At 37.9% G+C, this 15,791-nt stretch overlaps 1 protein-coding gene across 4 annotated transcripts in view; it reads right to left on the minus strand.

Moving 5' to 3' along the window:
• Window positions 1–15,791, minus strand: part of LOC131069132 (tRNA nucleotidyltransferase cca2) — a 168,237-nt gene that overhangs the window by 80,436 nt on the left and 72,010 nt on the right. For all 4 annotated transcript variants that reach the window (XM_058004471.2, XM_058004470.2, XM_058004469.2 and 1 more), the window contains 2 exons: window positions 5,366–5,483; window positions 5,063–5,115 (listed from right to left, as the gene is read on the minus strand). In XM_058004471.2, coding sequence (XP_057860454.2) covers window positions 5,063–5,115; window positions 5,366–5,483 — 171 coding nt within the window. The remainder of the gene's footprint in view (window positions 1–5,062; window positions 5,116–5,365; window positions 5,484–15,791) is intronic.

Genomic DNA, 15,791 nt, shown 5'->3' on the forward strand with positions numbered 1-15,791 from the left:
TGGGATTTTCGCTCTAGACCCTTTGGAAGGATCAGGAGCGAAAATCTTGTTTTAGGGCTATTTCTCCATCCTTTCAACTTCAAATCACCTCCAAGACTTAGAACACCTTGCCTCACTCCTCTCTAGGTCATAAAAATCAAAATCTTGACTTGATTTGCAAAGAAAGTAGGTGCTCTTAAGAATTTCGCTCTGGACCCTTTGGAAGGGTCAGGAGCGAATTTCTCATTTGGCTTCAAAAATCATCATTTTTTCAAATTGAAACTTCTTTGCAAGGTAGAATTTCATCTTTCATTGCCCTAGGAACAAGGTTTCATGTCCAAGAAAGGTCAAAAAGTAGGCTTATAAGGAATTTCACTCTGGACCCTTTGGGAGGGTCAGGAGCAAATTTCCTTTCCTAGCTAAAATCCTTCATTTTCATAGCTTCCAAACATCCCCAAGGATTCCAACATGTCAATTCTCTCCTTCAACATGCCTTGGTTATCAAGATTTGGCCAAACAAGGAAAGAAATGCCTCTTAAAGAGATTTTTGCTCTGGACCCTTTGGAAGGGTCAGGAGCGAAAATCTTGACTTGGGCTAGATTCTTCATTTTTTCAATTCAAAACATCTTCAAGAGGCAAAGACAAGCTATCTCCCTTCCATTCAATTCATAAAAGACCAAGAACTTGACCTTCTTCAATGCAAAAATAAGAGTTTTTAGGAATTTCGCTCTGGACCCTTTGGAAGGGTCAGGAGCGAAATTTCCTTTTTGGGTCCAAAATCCTTCATTTTTCAATGCTTTCAAACATTTCAAAGGCAACAAGAATGTCCAACCTTCCTTTCAAGATACCCTGCAAATCAAAATTTAGTCAAACTTAGGAGGAAATGAGCTTTAAGAAGATTTTCGCTCTGGACCCTTTGGAAGGGTCAGGAGCGAAAATCTCATTCCAGGCTAGATTGCTCACTTTTCAAACTTCAAACCACCTCATAAGGCAAAATTAGATCATTTTCCACATTAGGAACAAGGTTTCTAGTCCATTCAAGGCAACAAATAAGGTTCCTTTAGGCCAAAATCTTGTTCTTCAAAATCAATCACCTCCATCTCCAGGCAAAAACATATCAATTCATTCTCAAACATGCCTTAGAAACCAACACTTAGCCAAAATTGGGAAGGAAATGTGGGCTACAAAGATTTTTGCTCTGGACCCTTTGGAAGGGTCAGGAGCGAAAATCAAGATTTGAGCTTGATTCTTGACCTTTTGAACTCCAATTTTCTTTGAGAGGCAAATAAAGACCCTTCTTCACGCATCCCCATCAAGATCCTGACTTTAGCCAAGGAGAAATGAGAGCTTTCAAGAATTTCGCTCTGGACCCTTTCGAAGGGTCAGGATCGAAAATCATATTCTTGGCTAGTTCCTCACCTTGGTTCATTTCATTTTCCTCCAAATTTGATCAAATCAACTTCCTTCTTTCACTATCAAGACAATTCTCCATCCAATTTGGTCTAGGCAAGGTCCAACTGGGTTTTCAAGGCCAAAGGGAGGCAAGAAAGGGAGATTTCGCTCTAGACCCTTTGGAAGGGTCAGGAGTGAAAATCTCATCCTAGACTGGCTTTCATCATTTCAAAGCCTAAAAACTCTTCTTCAAGGCGAAAAATGTATCAACTTTCTCAATTACGCCTCAAAAGTCAACAATCTTGATCATTTCCTTCCAAATCTCCTTAAATCATCATCCAGTGCATTCATTCATCAATTTCTGAAATCACCACTTTCATCCCTCTCTGACCACTGACTCTGCTCAATCGACTCAGACCTGGAAGAAAACAGGACTCTAACAAGAAAACCATCAAACTAGACCTATCCTGACCTGAGACCTATTCACCCTCTTCTTCAATCTCACCATCCTGATTCTCCTGAAAGGAAATACTTCATTAAGGCAAACTTAAGGTTCCAGGCAGACAACTAACGACCTCCCAAAACTGGGCTAGACTCAGCTTGAAAGAAACCCTAAAACGAGCTTTCAGAGATTAGCCCTAATCTAGCCAACCCAAGCAACCACTCACTCACTCAAAACCTAGCAAGCAGAGAGAAAAACTAAGGGAAAGCAAAACCCTAAGAAAAAGAGGGGGGTCCCCATTCTGATGGGGCGATGTGTGAAATGGTCACAACAGAACCCCAACTTGGCAATAAGTAAGTCCAAGGCAAGGCGAGCTGGGTGCTGGGCTGGGTCGCGGGGATACCACTAGTGTAAAAAAAAATAATGGAAATGTTGATAGTGTAAAAAAAAAAATTGGAAATGTTGATAGTGTAAAAAAAAATGGAAATGTTGACTAACCTGTTGTGCGGGTTCCAGCTTAGTTGACAATAATGTCCCTCTATTGTATTTACTTTGCACTAAAATTGTGATTCTAGGTCAGAATATAAGAGGGTCATGTTATCACAAAAGCTTGCACCCTTGCTGAGCTATCAACTCAGCAACCTTGTAAAACATGGAAACAACCCCGAAGTGTGGGACCTTGCTTAAGGGGGTTGAATCTCCGGAGAAGGCCGGCTTCCTTCTCAATTCAAGTGCAGGTGTTAAACCAACTCGACACTTCAAATCTTACTTCTAGACCTATCCTAAAAGCTTGCAAAGGAAAAGGAAAGAGAGAAATGCTAAAATGAAAGGAGGTGATGCACCAAGATAAGAGATGTTTCTCTCCGCACCCGAAATGGCACAAAGAATCGACTGAAATACCCAAGAGATGCACAAACTTCAGTTGCATGAATGACCTTAGCGCATGTATGGAGGTTAGGACTTGTTGAATGTCAAGAGGGGAGAAGGTTTCCCACAAGTCACACCTGGAAACATGTTAACACAGCATATATGTGAAAGAAAGCCACAAACATACACTTACAATGAAGGTAAGAACACATACACAACATACATAAGTTGAAGTAAGGCAAGAATGATGATTTCAATTCATTATAAGGCCAATGGCCAAACTTACAGTTGCAGAAATGCAAGATAAATACAAGTCTTTAAGAGAAGTGAAAGAGCATAGAATAGCTCAAGCTAATAGGGAGAGAACCCTTTACAATGAGGCATAACAGCCTTATATAGAAAACTGGCTGCAAGAGTTGTTGGAGCATTAAAAGCCTTGAGTGTTGATCACGCCATCTAGAAGTGTTGCAAGCCGAAAGGAAGTTGGGAAGACTTAGGCTTGGGATTTCGGAACCTCGGGGTTCCAGCGTTCTGGGGAAGAGAAAAGGAGACCAAGGAAAGGAACTTCGGAACCTCGAGGTTCCGTGGAAGAGAAAAGGAGACCAAGGAAAGGAACTTCGGAATCTCGGGGTCCAGAGTTCCGAGGAAGAGAAGAGGCTAAGGAAGGAGCTTCAGAACAGGGTTCCAAAGTTCCAGCAAGAGAAGAAGAGGCTAAGGAAGGAACTTCAGAACCTCGGAGTTCCGGAGTTCCAGGGAAGAGAAGAAGAGGCTAAGGAAGGAACTTTGGAACCTTGGGGTTTCGGAGTTCCAGCAAGAGAAGAAGAGGCTAAGGAAGGAACTTCGGAATCTCGGGGTTCCGGAGTTCCGGGGAAGAGAAGAAGAGGCTAAGGAAGGAACTTCGAAACCTTGGGGTTCTGGAGTTCTGGCAAGAGAAGAAGAGGCTAAGGAAGGAACTTCGGAACCTCGGGGTTCTGGAGTTCCGGGGAAGAGAAGAAGAGGCTAAGGAAGGAACGGTTCCGAAGTTCTGAGGAAGAGAAGAAGAGGCTAAGGAAGGAACTTCGGAACCTCGGGGTTCCGAAGTTCTGGCAAGAGAAGAAGAGGCTAAGGAACTTTGGAACCTCAGGGTTTCAGAGTTCCGGCAAGACAACACTTCACACCTCATAATTCCATTGCTTTCTCCTTGATCCAACTGGGGCAGCGCTGGTCCATGGAACATATCTCTGATCGGTTCTCACTGATGGACCAAGGGTGTCATAAAATGACAACAAGTCCTATTAGGGAAAATTACATCCATCAACTAGCATAAGTCCATTTCCAGCATTGTTGCTTTGATAGCGATTTGTAGGTGAAATTGCGAGGTCTTACTTTGTAAGATGATTTCACTTACAGGCTTGTTATTGAGGAAAGAGCAGGGGCATGACTGTCCGCCCTTCCAATTTTGCTTCTCCTCAAGCAATGATACTTTTAACCAAGTCCTTTCAATGGGAGGATCCCTAAACTAACTTTTTGATCCTCAATGCATCTGTCACCATCTCTAATTCACTGTAGGTTATCTTGACTAATGAATTGAAATTTGCATGGTTTGTAATCTTAAGGCAAGTTTTCTCTCATCAATTGTAATTGTAAGATTTGTTCTGGTTGTTTCTATGAATGTCTCTTCGAGACAAAACAAAGGTGAACTTTCCATATATTGACTAGAAGCATGACACCCATCTACGACCTTAAACGTAAAGTTCTCTTCTAGACAAACTCGTGTTCTTTTGATTCTTTGGCACATATAAAACACATCAAGCATTATTTACCTTTGTACTATCACCTTCTTGAAATTTGATAGGAAGTTTCTCTGCTACAAAAAAAGCAATTTGTAACGCAAAAAATAGGAAATCACAAGTCTATTAGTGTATTTCTTTAGTTCTTTTAGCTTTTGTGAACTACAATAGCAGTAGTTCAGGAGAACCCTCAGTAATTTACATGAAATGTCTGAGAAAGCTCTATAGGAAGTTTCCCAACTTTCAAGGTTTTCTTCCAGACAACATATAAAGATGTAATTTAACTTCATTTGAAGTCTCCTAATGTTTGGAGACATCCCTTAATGGGTTTCTGAGGCAGAGACACATTTCCAGCACAAGAAACAAGTACCATGGGTCAGGGTCAAGTCTCCTACAAACTGTGAAAAACATATATTTAAAACAACAAACACTTCCAAAGCACATGGTGTAAATGTTTACAACATTTATAGAGTGAATAAGAGCTAATAAACAGTAACAGTCCAGGACAGGAAAGAATTGGAATCCAAGGTGGTATTTTTCTAACCCACAACAAAAAGACCACCAAATTTCTCAATTTTTTGTGATAAAGTAGATTTAATTTTTATTTTCTTACCTGTTTATTGTCAAATCCCTTCTATATGCATCCTCTTTCGCTGTGCCAAACTTCTGCAATGAGATACAAAAATATTCAACCATTGAAAAACAAGTGGGATACAAGCATACCATGGTTAAAAATTTAAGATGCCTCCCAAAGCACCTTTCAACAGTGACAACCGTCAAAATCTCTTTGCAACAGAATAAATCAATCCACGTTTCAATTTTCATTAACTTAATTATTCTATGGAATTTATTCTAAATATGCAATAATGCTTGCTTCTATAAACTTTGAAATTGTTAAACAAAAGTCAATAATTACCATGTGAGGAATACGACTATGTTCCACATATGTCTCAGATCGCAAATTTACAAAATCAATCCACATATCATAGATCCGCATCCTTGCAGTCTCTAGATGTTTTGATTGATCTGGGTTGCTGCAAAAAAGAACCTTCATCAGAAGTATGCAATCTCAATCTAATTGATAGCAGAACATATCTACAACAATCTTTTTAAGTTCTGTGCATGAACTGGTAAGATCATTGCCTAAACCCCTGAGTGAAATCTCCTTGATGTTAAAATACCCAATAACTCAATAAGGAGCATTGCTAAATTCAACGACAATGTAGGGTTTGCAATTATTCTATAATTAGAACATGTTGGAAGAACATTCTGGTTAAAATTTAAATAGAATTCACAAGCAATAACATTTTTTTATAAATGTTCAGGTAAGGAATTACGTGCAATTCCCTTCTAATCAAAATGTGATAAGATTGAATTTTGATGGAGCTTCTTGATAGAAGTTAGAACCCAAGACTTATGGGGCCCAGAAGCCTTTGTTTTTATTTGATTTAGTAACGGGTATTAATAACAAAGAAAAAGCACCCTGGTAGGACTGTGATTTTCATGTTCAATGGTCATCATAGCTTTCCTCTTGAGGGTGACTCTTAGCTTGTGAGAAACATCATGCTGAAGGTGCTTTGAAAAGATTGGCTTATCAATGCGATTCTGAAGAAAGCTGCACTTTGGCAAACCACTTTGAAGTCATTTCATGATATCATGTCTTCCAAGAAGTCAATAATGTTGTTGACCTCCTCACCAATCATGGAATCTCAAATGCCAAGTTCATGCAGCATTCAAATCACTCTTTCTGGCCTGCCCTTGAGGACATTATTTTTAGCAAAGCAAGATCGACATGATATCACCTCTTAATGAGATCATACCTCAAGTCAACTTGAATCTCAATCATGCTTTATTTTAGAGGCCTTATCTCTTGCACACTCTTGCTTTTATTGAGTGCCAAACCTTTACTTGATTTGAGAACTCAATTCAAGGTATCCCCTTCTTTTTATCAACTCTTTCCTCTTCGTCACTTCATTTTTCTTGTTAAGCAGTTCCTCTCCATTTTCCTCATCATACTCCAGCTATATGGATGGTAACTAAAAAAGAACTTAAGCAGGGTTTTATGTCTTTGACACTTATACCCTGAAGTTCCTTATGTTATTTTGGCAAGTTGCTCTATGTTACTTTGGGGAGTTCCTTTATGTTATTTTGGGGTATGAGGACCTAGGATTTCCTTGTTCTAGCATTGAGCTACAAAAATTTGCTGCAAAAAGTAAAAAACTCAATTGAGCAATCAAAAGCCCCATTGTGTTTGACTTGCTGTGTCATGTCTTCCTATGTGACCATTTTAGTGCAATAGTGAATTGAGTTATAAGGATCCTTGTGCATTTCTCAAGGAAAAGGCATTTGGACTCCAATTTGAGAATGATATTTGAAAGTCCTTCAGTCTTGATCATGTTGGCTTTGTTCATGTGCAACTAAAACAGTTCCTGCACATGTCTGGCTCCCCCCTCTGCAAGCAGAGATGCTTTCACTCCACTCAAAGACAATTTAGAGTCAAACCCTTTTGACTACCAGCTGATCTTCCCAAACACAGGAGGGGGATGATCTGTAAACTGCTCTACATATTCAAAAGCAGCTCACCAAATACAAATCTTTAATACTAGCTACTCAATACAACCTTCAAATAAGCTTAGTATGAGAAATACGGTACCAAATCCAAAGCAATTGTTAGAATAAAAGAATCTATTACATCATTGTATAATTGTCATATAGCTGATCAGGTATGCCTGGCCTGGTTAGTTATTCTGATAACTGACTTGGCTTTGTATATATTGCTCTTCCATCAATAATGCATTACTCATTGATTGCTTCCCAATATTCAATTATGGTATCAGAGCTATTATTATACTGTCTTTGATTGAAAAATTGTCAATAATTTGTAGAAGTCACTCTATGGAAGTGAGTGCCAATGTGAATCAAGGGAAGGAGAGTGCAAAGGTAGCTAAAGAAGAAGATAATTCTTCATGAAGAATGAACATATAACACCGGGTTCTTCCTGTAGGCCATGTGAATAGAAGAAGCATTTGATTTCAGTCTTCAAAAACGATCAACATTATTTCAAATAAACTCGTGCCATGATTACAGTCCGCAAACCAGAACAAAAAAAACAGCAGATCGAAGATGAAGCCAATCCAAGCAGATTAGAAGCAGCAATCTATGGGAAGGATAAGCACCATATAAAGGCACAGGTGGAGACCTTGTTGAGCCACCCAGGCAACAAAAACCCACCCACTTGCATATTGTACCACAGACCACCAACAAAGGATATATGCAGAGCCCCAACCAATGGTGGAAGAAATTGCAGAAATGAGAATTCATGAAGAACAAATGTCAAATACACCATTAAGAAATTTAAAATATATCCCACTTTTCTAAAGATAGAGGAGTAAGAACTATTTTTATAAATTCAGAAGCCCACATTTAGTGTGTTGAAAAATTAAAAATTGGTGCAAACAAAACTATAATAATTTGATTTATTGCATCTACAAATTTACTTTTATGGAGCAATTTTTTTTTTATTAAAGCAATATAAGTCATTTACTTGTTACATTTCATAACGAACAATGTTTGATATAAAATGGTGCCTCTAATTCGAATTTATGGGTAAAAAACTTCTGTTAAATTATTGCATATAATGCCTGTTGGTAAGCCTATGAAAATTTGTCTTAAGTCAAGTTTGCAATCATTCTTGTAATGTTACCAATGTCAACTTAACTTTTCCTCCTATCAAGTTGCTGAGTCATCCGGTCATGGATTCAGTCATAGTCCAGTTTTTCAATTTTGTAGATTACTCAAGGATGGATATGCTGAGTGAAAAGTGAAAGTTTCCTGATTGATGGTAGCTCCCAAAGGAAAGAGAGGTAAATAGCAAATAATTTGTATAATGTCCCCTTTTCAAAACTAAAGAATTAATTGAGGACTTATAACCTATTCTTTGTTTTCCATAGGCTAAGGGATATTTTTACATTGGGCCCAATCATTTTATTTCAAAGCAACTAAATTTTTTTTTTTTTTTATTGATAGATAACAGCTTGAAGCTGAACCTATATATTAATTTCAAAAAAGAGCATCAAATAGTTTGTGTGCTTCTGAAACCCTAGGAACCATGACAAACCAACTAATACCACCTACAGATATCTTCCAGCTTAAAGGGCTGCTGGCAGCCATTCACATAAACAGAACTAGTAACTCCCCAAATATCTCTGTGTGACAAAATGGAGATATAGCTATACATAACACCGTAAGACCTAATCTAAAACTCAAAGTCTTAAACCGTAACTGAGACCATTACATACATAAAACCATAGCATAAACCAAAAAGACAAAACCATCTAACTCACGTTCTAGGCCTTCGCCCTGATCTTCACAGGACAGTCTAGGCCGCAGTCTACATGTGTTGTCACCTCTACCTCTTTAGCATCTATAATCCAGCAATCTCCTCTTCCTCCTTGATGTCTGGCCTGAAATCTTCATCCTCCTCCACTTCATTCACAAAGCCTTCAACCCGCATATAGTTCTGCATCCACCTTTCCCCCTCATTGGCCACCAAGCCCATCAATTTCTTCAAGAACAACATGTCACAGGAGATTACTTCCTTGCTTCTCAGAAACACAGAAGGCTCCAATGAAGAGATTAATGGAAGCTTCTTCACTACTCTGCCCCAGCCCCTAACCACATAGTAGCCTTTAGAAAGTCAGACTTGCTTGTCTTCATCAACATTCACTAGAACATGATCCAATTCTCCAAGAAAAGGTTTTCTGAACAATTTTTGGCATAGTTACCTTGCCATTTCTTTGGACTCCCCCATCTCTATAAGTGTTGCCAAAAACATGGCAAACACATCAGAATTGACTCTATATCTATGAATTGCTCTCAGAAATTCGTCACCCAAAATAGTCTCCACGGCATGAATTTTCAGAATATGACCTGATATGAAAATCTTCTTCAAGAGTTTCTCAAAATCTACCCTAAAAAAGTCATTTGTCTTTTCTTGGACACCAGCCAAATTGGAGTATCCATACTTGTCTCAAAGAAAACAGTAGTCACTCTGCAAGAAAATGAGTCATTAGCAACTCCCACTAAGGATAAATAAATGGGCCCAAACTGGCATTGTCCTTGCAAACTTATTTCCTGGTGCTTCATACTCACGATATAAATATGCACTCGGCCCAGTCCCATCAAATCCACCCAAATTGCAAGGAAATGGGAAAGATAAATGCATTTAAAGACATCCTCTGAAACATGCATTTCCACGGCATCATTTAGTTGCTAGGAAGAATTAGGTTAAGACTAATGTTTATGATTCAAATCCAGTGAAGATTGTTGTTTGCTTGCAATTTTATTATTTTCATTTAAATTTATGGGAAGGGGCATTACATCCTCGACTATTTTGCTATCACAATTAAAACATAATTTTTTAGCTCTCTTCCCTTCAGTTTCCTAGAGTTAGTCTAGTAAGCTAAGGAAGTGATTGTGTACAAGTGCTTCTATCTCTTATGTTTAGAAATCCTTTCCTTCTATTGGCCGCAAACGTTTCTGCTTCTCGCCTTGCCATAATCATTGCTTGGGACAGAGAACTCTAACAAAACATGTGTACCTCATATATGATGAGGTCCTTTAAACCCCCCATAAATAATTCTTCTAAATTTTCATCTGCAACATTCTCCACTCTTAAAGACAAAACTTGGAATTGATAAAATCCTTGACCATACCTATTTGCTTTAATCTAAGTTACCAGGTTCTTCCTTAGGAACCCCCGGGTCCCAGTCTAGTTCCCCCCGAGTCCTAGTTCAGGTCCAGTTTTCCTTGGGTTCGGACAAGGTCATGCCCAAACACTGTGGGTTCGTCCCTGCCGAACCTAGAAGAACCCCGGAGGAATTTTGGAGTATTTTGCAGAAACATCGGGAATTTGGCGGAAAAGTTAATTTTGTTGACTTTTTTTAATTGTCTTTAATGCCAAAATGGCAAATCCGACCCCCCCAACCTTAATTTGACCTCTTAAAACACTAAAAAGGTAAAACCTACTTCACTTTTGCACAATCGAATAAAAAACATAACTTCTTTGCTCCATTGATGAACTTTGTGTTTTGTTTGCCATTGCTCAAGGAGAGTTTTGAAGATTGATTGTTGCTTATGGAGGATGATGATGATATTTTTTATGACCCATATCATATTTGATCAATGATGGCTGATTGTTGTAGCTTGACATTATTATTTTTGAACCAAAGCATTAATATGGTGGTGTGTTTACTATTTTGCTATGTTATTTGAACTAAAACTTTAATATATGATGGTGTATTTTGCTATGTTATTTGAACTAAAACTTTAATATATGATGGTATATTTTGCTATGTTATTTGACTATTAGCATAGTAAAGTATTTTGAACTTAACTCTTGCTGCATGTGTATTTATTATTTATTTTTATATGTTTGTGTACTAACAAACCCAAAACCCAAAAAAAAAATTGACCAAACCCGCAAACCTGAACCTTGAACCCAAAACCAGGCCCGAACTAGGACCAGCAGCTTATCTTTAATTTGGTAAGCTAGCCAAAGTAGTTATCCATAAGATTGTCACCATAATGTGTAGTGAGTTCCTCTTAGAAAACAAACCAGGTGGCAACACCTTTTCTTTTTCTTCTCTTCACATAGCCAACGACACAAAATGAATTGGTCCAATTCCAAGTTTAAAGATGCCATTGCAGCTTTTTGTTGACATGGAACATGACGAAGATCAAAGAATTACTCAATATGGCAAAACCAATTGGTTGGATCCTTACCATCAAACTTTTGTATATCCGTCTTTGGTGTGAAGTGCATAGACATAGAATTAATTGGGTGATGATCTATCTTTAGATCTGATCCAAACTCAAAAGTATCATGTCCCTTAGAAAACACAACTTCACAAGTCTTATGGTGTGACTCCATAGGTTGGAAATCTTGGAATCTTGAGAAGAAGTCACTTGTCCTAACATTGCCTAAAGACCCTATAACTTAGCTATCATTGTTGACAAGTCAAAGGTGTGATGTCCCCATCTAAACAATCAAAACATGATAATGCCACTCTAAAATAGAATTCAATAATAAATAATAATACAATTAATATATATATATATGAATAGAATGAACTAAATAAAATCTTGATAATAATAAACAAGATTTAATATATAATTTATATTTATCAAATATTAATACTAATTTCATATTTATCAAATAATAATATAAATTTTTCAATATTATTTCTGTTTTAATCCTTGAGCTGATATTTACCTTTGGAGCCTTTGCCCAAGTCCTTGCGGGCCCCACTTCTCCCTTCTTAATGGCTGGTGAAAATAGAAGGACCCAAGAAAATACAGAGAAAAATTTATCAACTCACCACTTCTTTGAGCTTGAGTGCTGCTGCTACTTATAGGTGACCAACATATCACTTGGTAATCTTTGTAACAGACTAGATCTGACGCATGTCAGAATGGTCTCCCTCGCAACAATATAAAGTCCTTCCCAAACATACGAACCACACAATGAGCCACATCACTTTTGTCTTCATTCACACATAACACAATTTTAAGGCATATCAGTTCCTATGATGCCGAAATAATAATCTTCAGAAATATTATTACCCACACTCAAGTACTCATTTGATGCCATCTTGACAAGCCCGATTAGTGATGAAGACTCTTATTAATTAAAGAATAGCAATCTGCATTAAGACAATGCTAATCACATGATTAGTCAGCGATGATTGAGAAAGCAAAGAATTGTTAAGGTATAGCACCTTGAGCATTACGGAGTATGTTATGAAAAGACACATATTATGGGGGAGTGATTACAAGAACTAGTGATAACAATGATTAAGATTCTTTGGTCAAGCAAAGTGATAATTATGAAAGAAGTCGCTTATGAATAGGGATGACTCATCGAATCCAAAGGATGCCACCTTTTAGTTTGAAGGGGTATAAGATGCAAGTTGAACACATTCTACAAGGGGGAAAATTGTTGGTTTTACATGTTAGTGTAGGTATTTATTTTCCTTATGTTAGTGGGAAATATTTATTTTTCCTACACATTATTAAGCTTGCTTAGGTTATAATACAATGGTTAGGGTGAGGACATGTGGCATAATCCTACATTCACATGTGTCATTCACACCCACATTTGGGTGGTTGAATGTCACACCCTCTTTTGGATTTATTAGCCACCTCCCCATAACCATTTCTTGTCTTTACCTGAATTGGCATAACCATGTATTTGGCATTTACCAAGTAGGTAAAACTCCCTCCTATTTTGGGCTACAAGAAGTTATTATTCCTCTTGGTCTTATATGCCCATATTTTTCTATATAAACAAGCCCTCACCTCTCCCTAGCCTAAGTACTGAGAAGAGAACACTAGCTCAGATTGTGAGTCTAGTTCAATGCTAGGAGAGTGTTGAGTTTTGTTCATCTTTGGGTTCTTGGCTTGCTTTCCTACAGTCACGTTGATCTTGGGTGGCTTCACAACTAAATTTAACATGGTATCAGAGCTAGCTATGAGTTGTGGATTAGTAGATCTGTTTAGAATCTAGATTCATTTTATTCTTGAAAGCGTAGTATGATCTATGTTGCATCCTATGATGTTTTGAAGAATCAAAAAAGCTTCTAAGGGGGGTCTTGTTTCTTAAAGAATCAGAATAGCTTTCAATAGCTGATCTGGAGGGTAGCTGATTTTTGGTGCATTTTGAGGTCAAAAGGACTGTGCCATCGCATCCAGAAGGCTCAAAACAACTAAGATTAATTGTCAATTCGTCAATTTTGGGAGCTTTAGGCCCCGCGCAACCTGTGTGGTGGGGTTTAAACCCCCGCCACTCCTTTTCAAAGGCCACGAAACCCCTTGCAATGGGGTAGGGTGTGGCTTCGGCCCCCCTTGTAAATTCAAAAACACTTTTTTTATTAAAAAAATTTTCAAACAAATCTAGCCCCTCAACATCCGTACTTCTGGAAGGTCATACCATTCTCTGCAACAACAAATTGCCTCATGTCTTGTGCTGATATTTACTCACCCTCTTGGAGATGCTCATTAAATTTAGGGATACTGCTTTAGTTAGTAGTATTTGGAGTTGAACCACTTTTGACGATATTTCAAATTTAGCGGTGATCTATCATTAGTTGGAAGAGCTTCTCTAAACTGATTAGCTACAAACAAATTTGGAGGTTTTGGCTAAACTTGGTGGTTCCTCTAAATGCGGTGGCATTTATTTTTAAATTTGGCAGAGGTGATTATTTGTCAATTTGGTGACCCCTCACCATTGAGAATTTGTTTTTTCTACCAAAACTTCAAACGGCTTGTTCTCAGCCATACGGAGGTATTTTTTTGACCAATTTTTTTTGAATTGGGGCAGAATTTTGTGCTCTTCACAGCAATCCCGATTTTCCAAAAATTCAGTTTTCTCATCAGATCTGAAGGGCAATCCTCGTTTTCTCAACTTCAAATGTATGTAACTTTCACATACGACCTCGGATTGAGGTGATTCTTTTTTTGAAAGTTGATATTTTTTCGAGCACTACATTTTGGTGCTATTTTGAGGTTCTCATATTTATATTTAATTGTACTTTCAGTATTTGAGTCCATTTTGGACATTGTAAAACTCTGGAAAACAACTCCAGCGTTGTAAACGCACTGATTTATAAAGTGTCACAATCATTTTTTGTTGGGGTGATTCTTGATTGAGTGAAAAAAGGGGGGAGGGGGTCTCTCTTGTTGTTTGTGTTTTCTGATCTACTTGCTTGTGCTCTTTCATTTTTAGTTATGGGTTCTCCTAAATTTCCACTCTTAACTCCTTATAATTATGCAACTTGGAAAGTTAATGCATGGAGTAAGCTAATGGAAAAAGGTTTAAGTCATTATGATGATGGCACAATTTCAGGTTCTTCATACTTTAATGATCCTACTTTGAAAATGCAATGGCTCGTCAAAAGTTCTATGGCTCTTGGAACATTGAGAAAGCATATATCTCCTGATCTAATCTTTCACATTGTAAAGTGTAAGACAATCAAGGAAGCTTGGGATAAACTTGGAAAATTATATGGTCAAGTTAATGAGATTAGAGGTTACACACTTGAAAGTGATCTCCTAAATCTAGATCCTAAGAATTTTGATACAATCCAAGACTATGCCACTAGAGCAAATGAACTAAGAGCACAATGTAAAGAATGTGGCATTGAGAAGAAGGATGCACAGTTGGTTTTCAACTTGTTGGGCAAGCTTCCTTCCGAGTATGCAGCTTTTGTTTCTAGCTTCCAAACCCATCGATTGACAATGGGTAGTTTTACACTACACCTTCATTTGATTCATTCATGGAAATGTTAATGCTTGAGCAATCAAAGTTGATCGCAATGGGGTTCCTTAAGTCATCTACACCACATGCTTTTGTGGCTAGACAAGGGAATCAAGGAAAGGGTTCTAACAAGAAAAAAAAGAAATCAAAGCCAAAGCCATATACAGATCAAGCACAGACTAAATCATCTTCAAAAGGTGATTCATCTAAGAAGGAGAAGTCTACCTTGTTCATATTACAAGAGGATTGGACATGAAGAACATTCTTGTTATAGAAAGGATATTGATGAACTCAAACATCTTCTTAAGAAAAATAACATTGATCTTCCTTCTAGAATGTCTAAGTCAACTTCTTCCAATTCAAAACAGTCAAGATCTACTAAAGGTAAAAGTAAAGCTCTTTGTGCTACAAGTTGTGAATTAGGGAGATGGCTCTTGGATTCTGGAGCTTCTCATCATATGGCTTCTACACAGTCTATGTTCTCTTCTTTTGAGCCTTGTGTTATGCCACCTATTCTGATGGGCAACAACAATTATATGAGTGTGATTGGGAAAGGTTCTATTGATATTGGGGATGGCAGTTTCAATGATGTTTTGTGCGTACCTCATCTATCAAATAATCTTCTTTCCATCTATCAGATCACCCATGGTGGAACAAGGAAGACTATGGAATTCACACCTAATTCAGCCGTCATTCGAGACTTGGAAAGTAGAGAGATAATTGCTACAGGGATGGTTGATCATGCATCTCGGTTATATACCTTTTCAAACTTTGCACCTGATGATGGTTCTGATCCTTTGGCTGTTGATCACACTCCTAGTGTGAATATTGATTTTGAGGAAAACTTTGGTTACTTGAATCTGGGTATTCTCACATCAGATCCAGTTCTTGAGCCTTGCATTCCTTCTCCTCTATCTACTATTGATTTTGAGGATACTTGTGTTGTTACATTCATGGCTACTTGTGATTCAGTGCAGCAAGATATACGTCGTCTTCCAAATCCAGTTTCATGGGATGACTACTTGAC

The sequence above is a fragment of the Cryptomeria japonica genome, chromosome 1, assembly GCF_030272615.1.
Source record: "Cryptomeria japonica chromosome 1, Sugi_1.0, whole genome shotgun sequence".
Taxonomy (NCBI): Eukaryota; Viridiplantae; Streptophyta; class Pinopsida; order Cupressales; family Cupressaceae; genus Cryptomeria; species Cryptomeria japonica.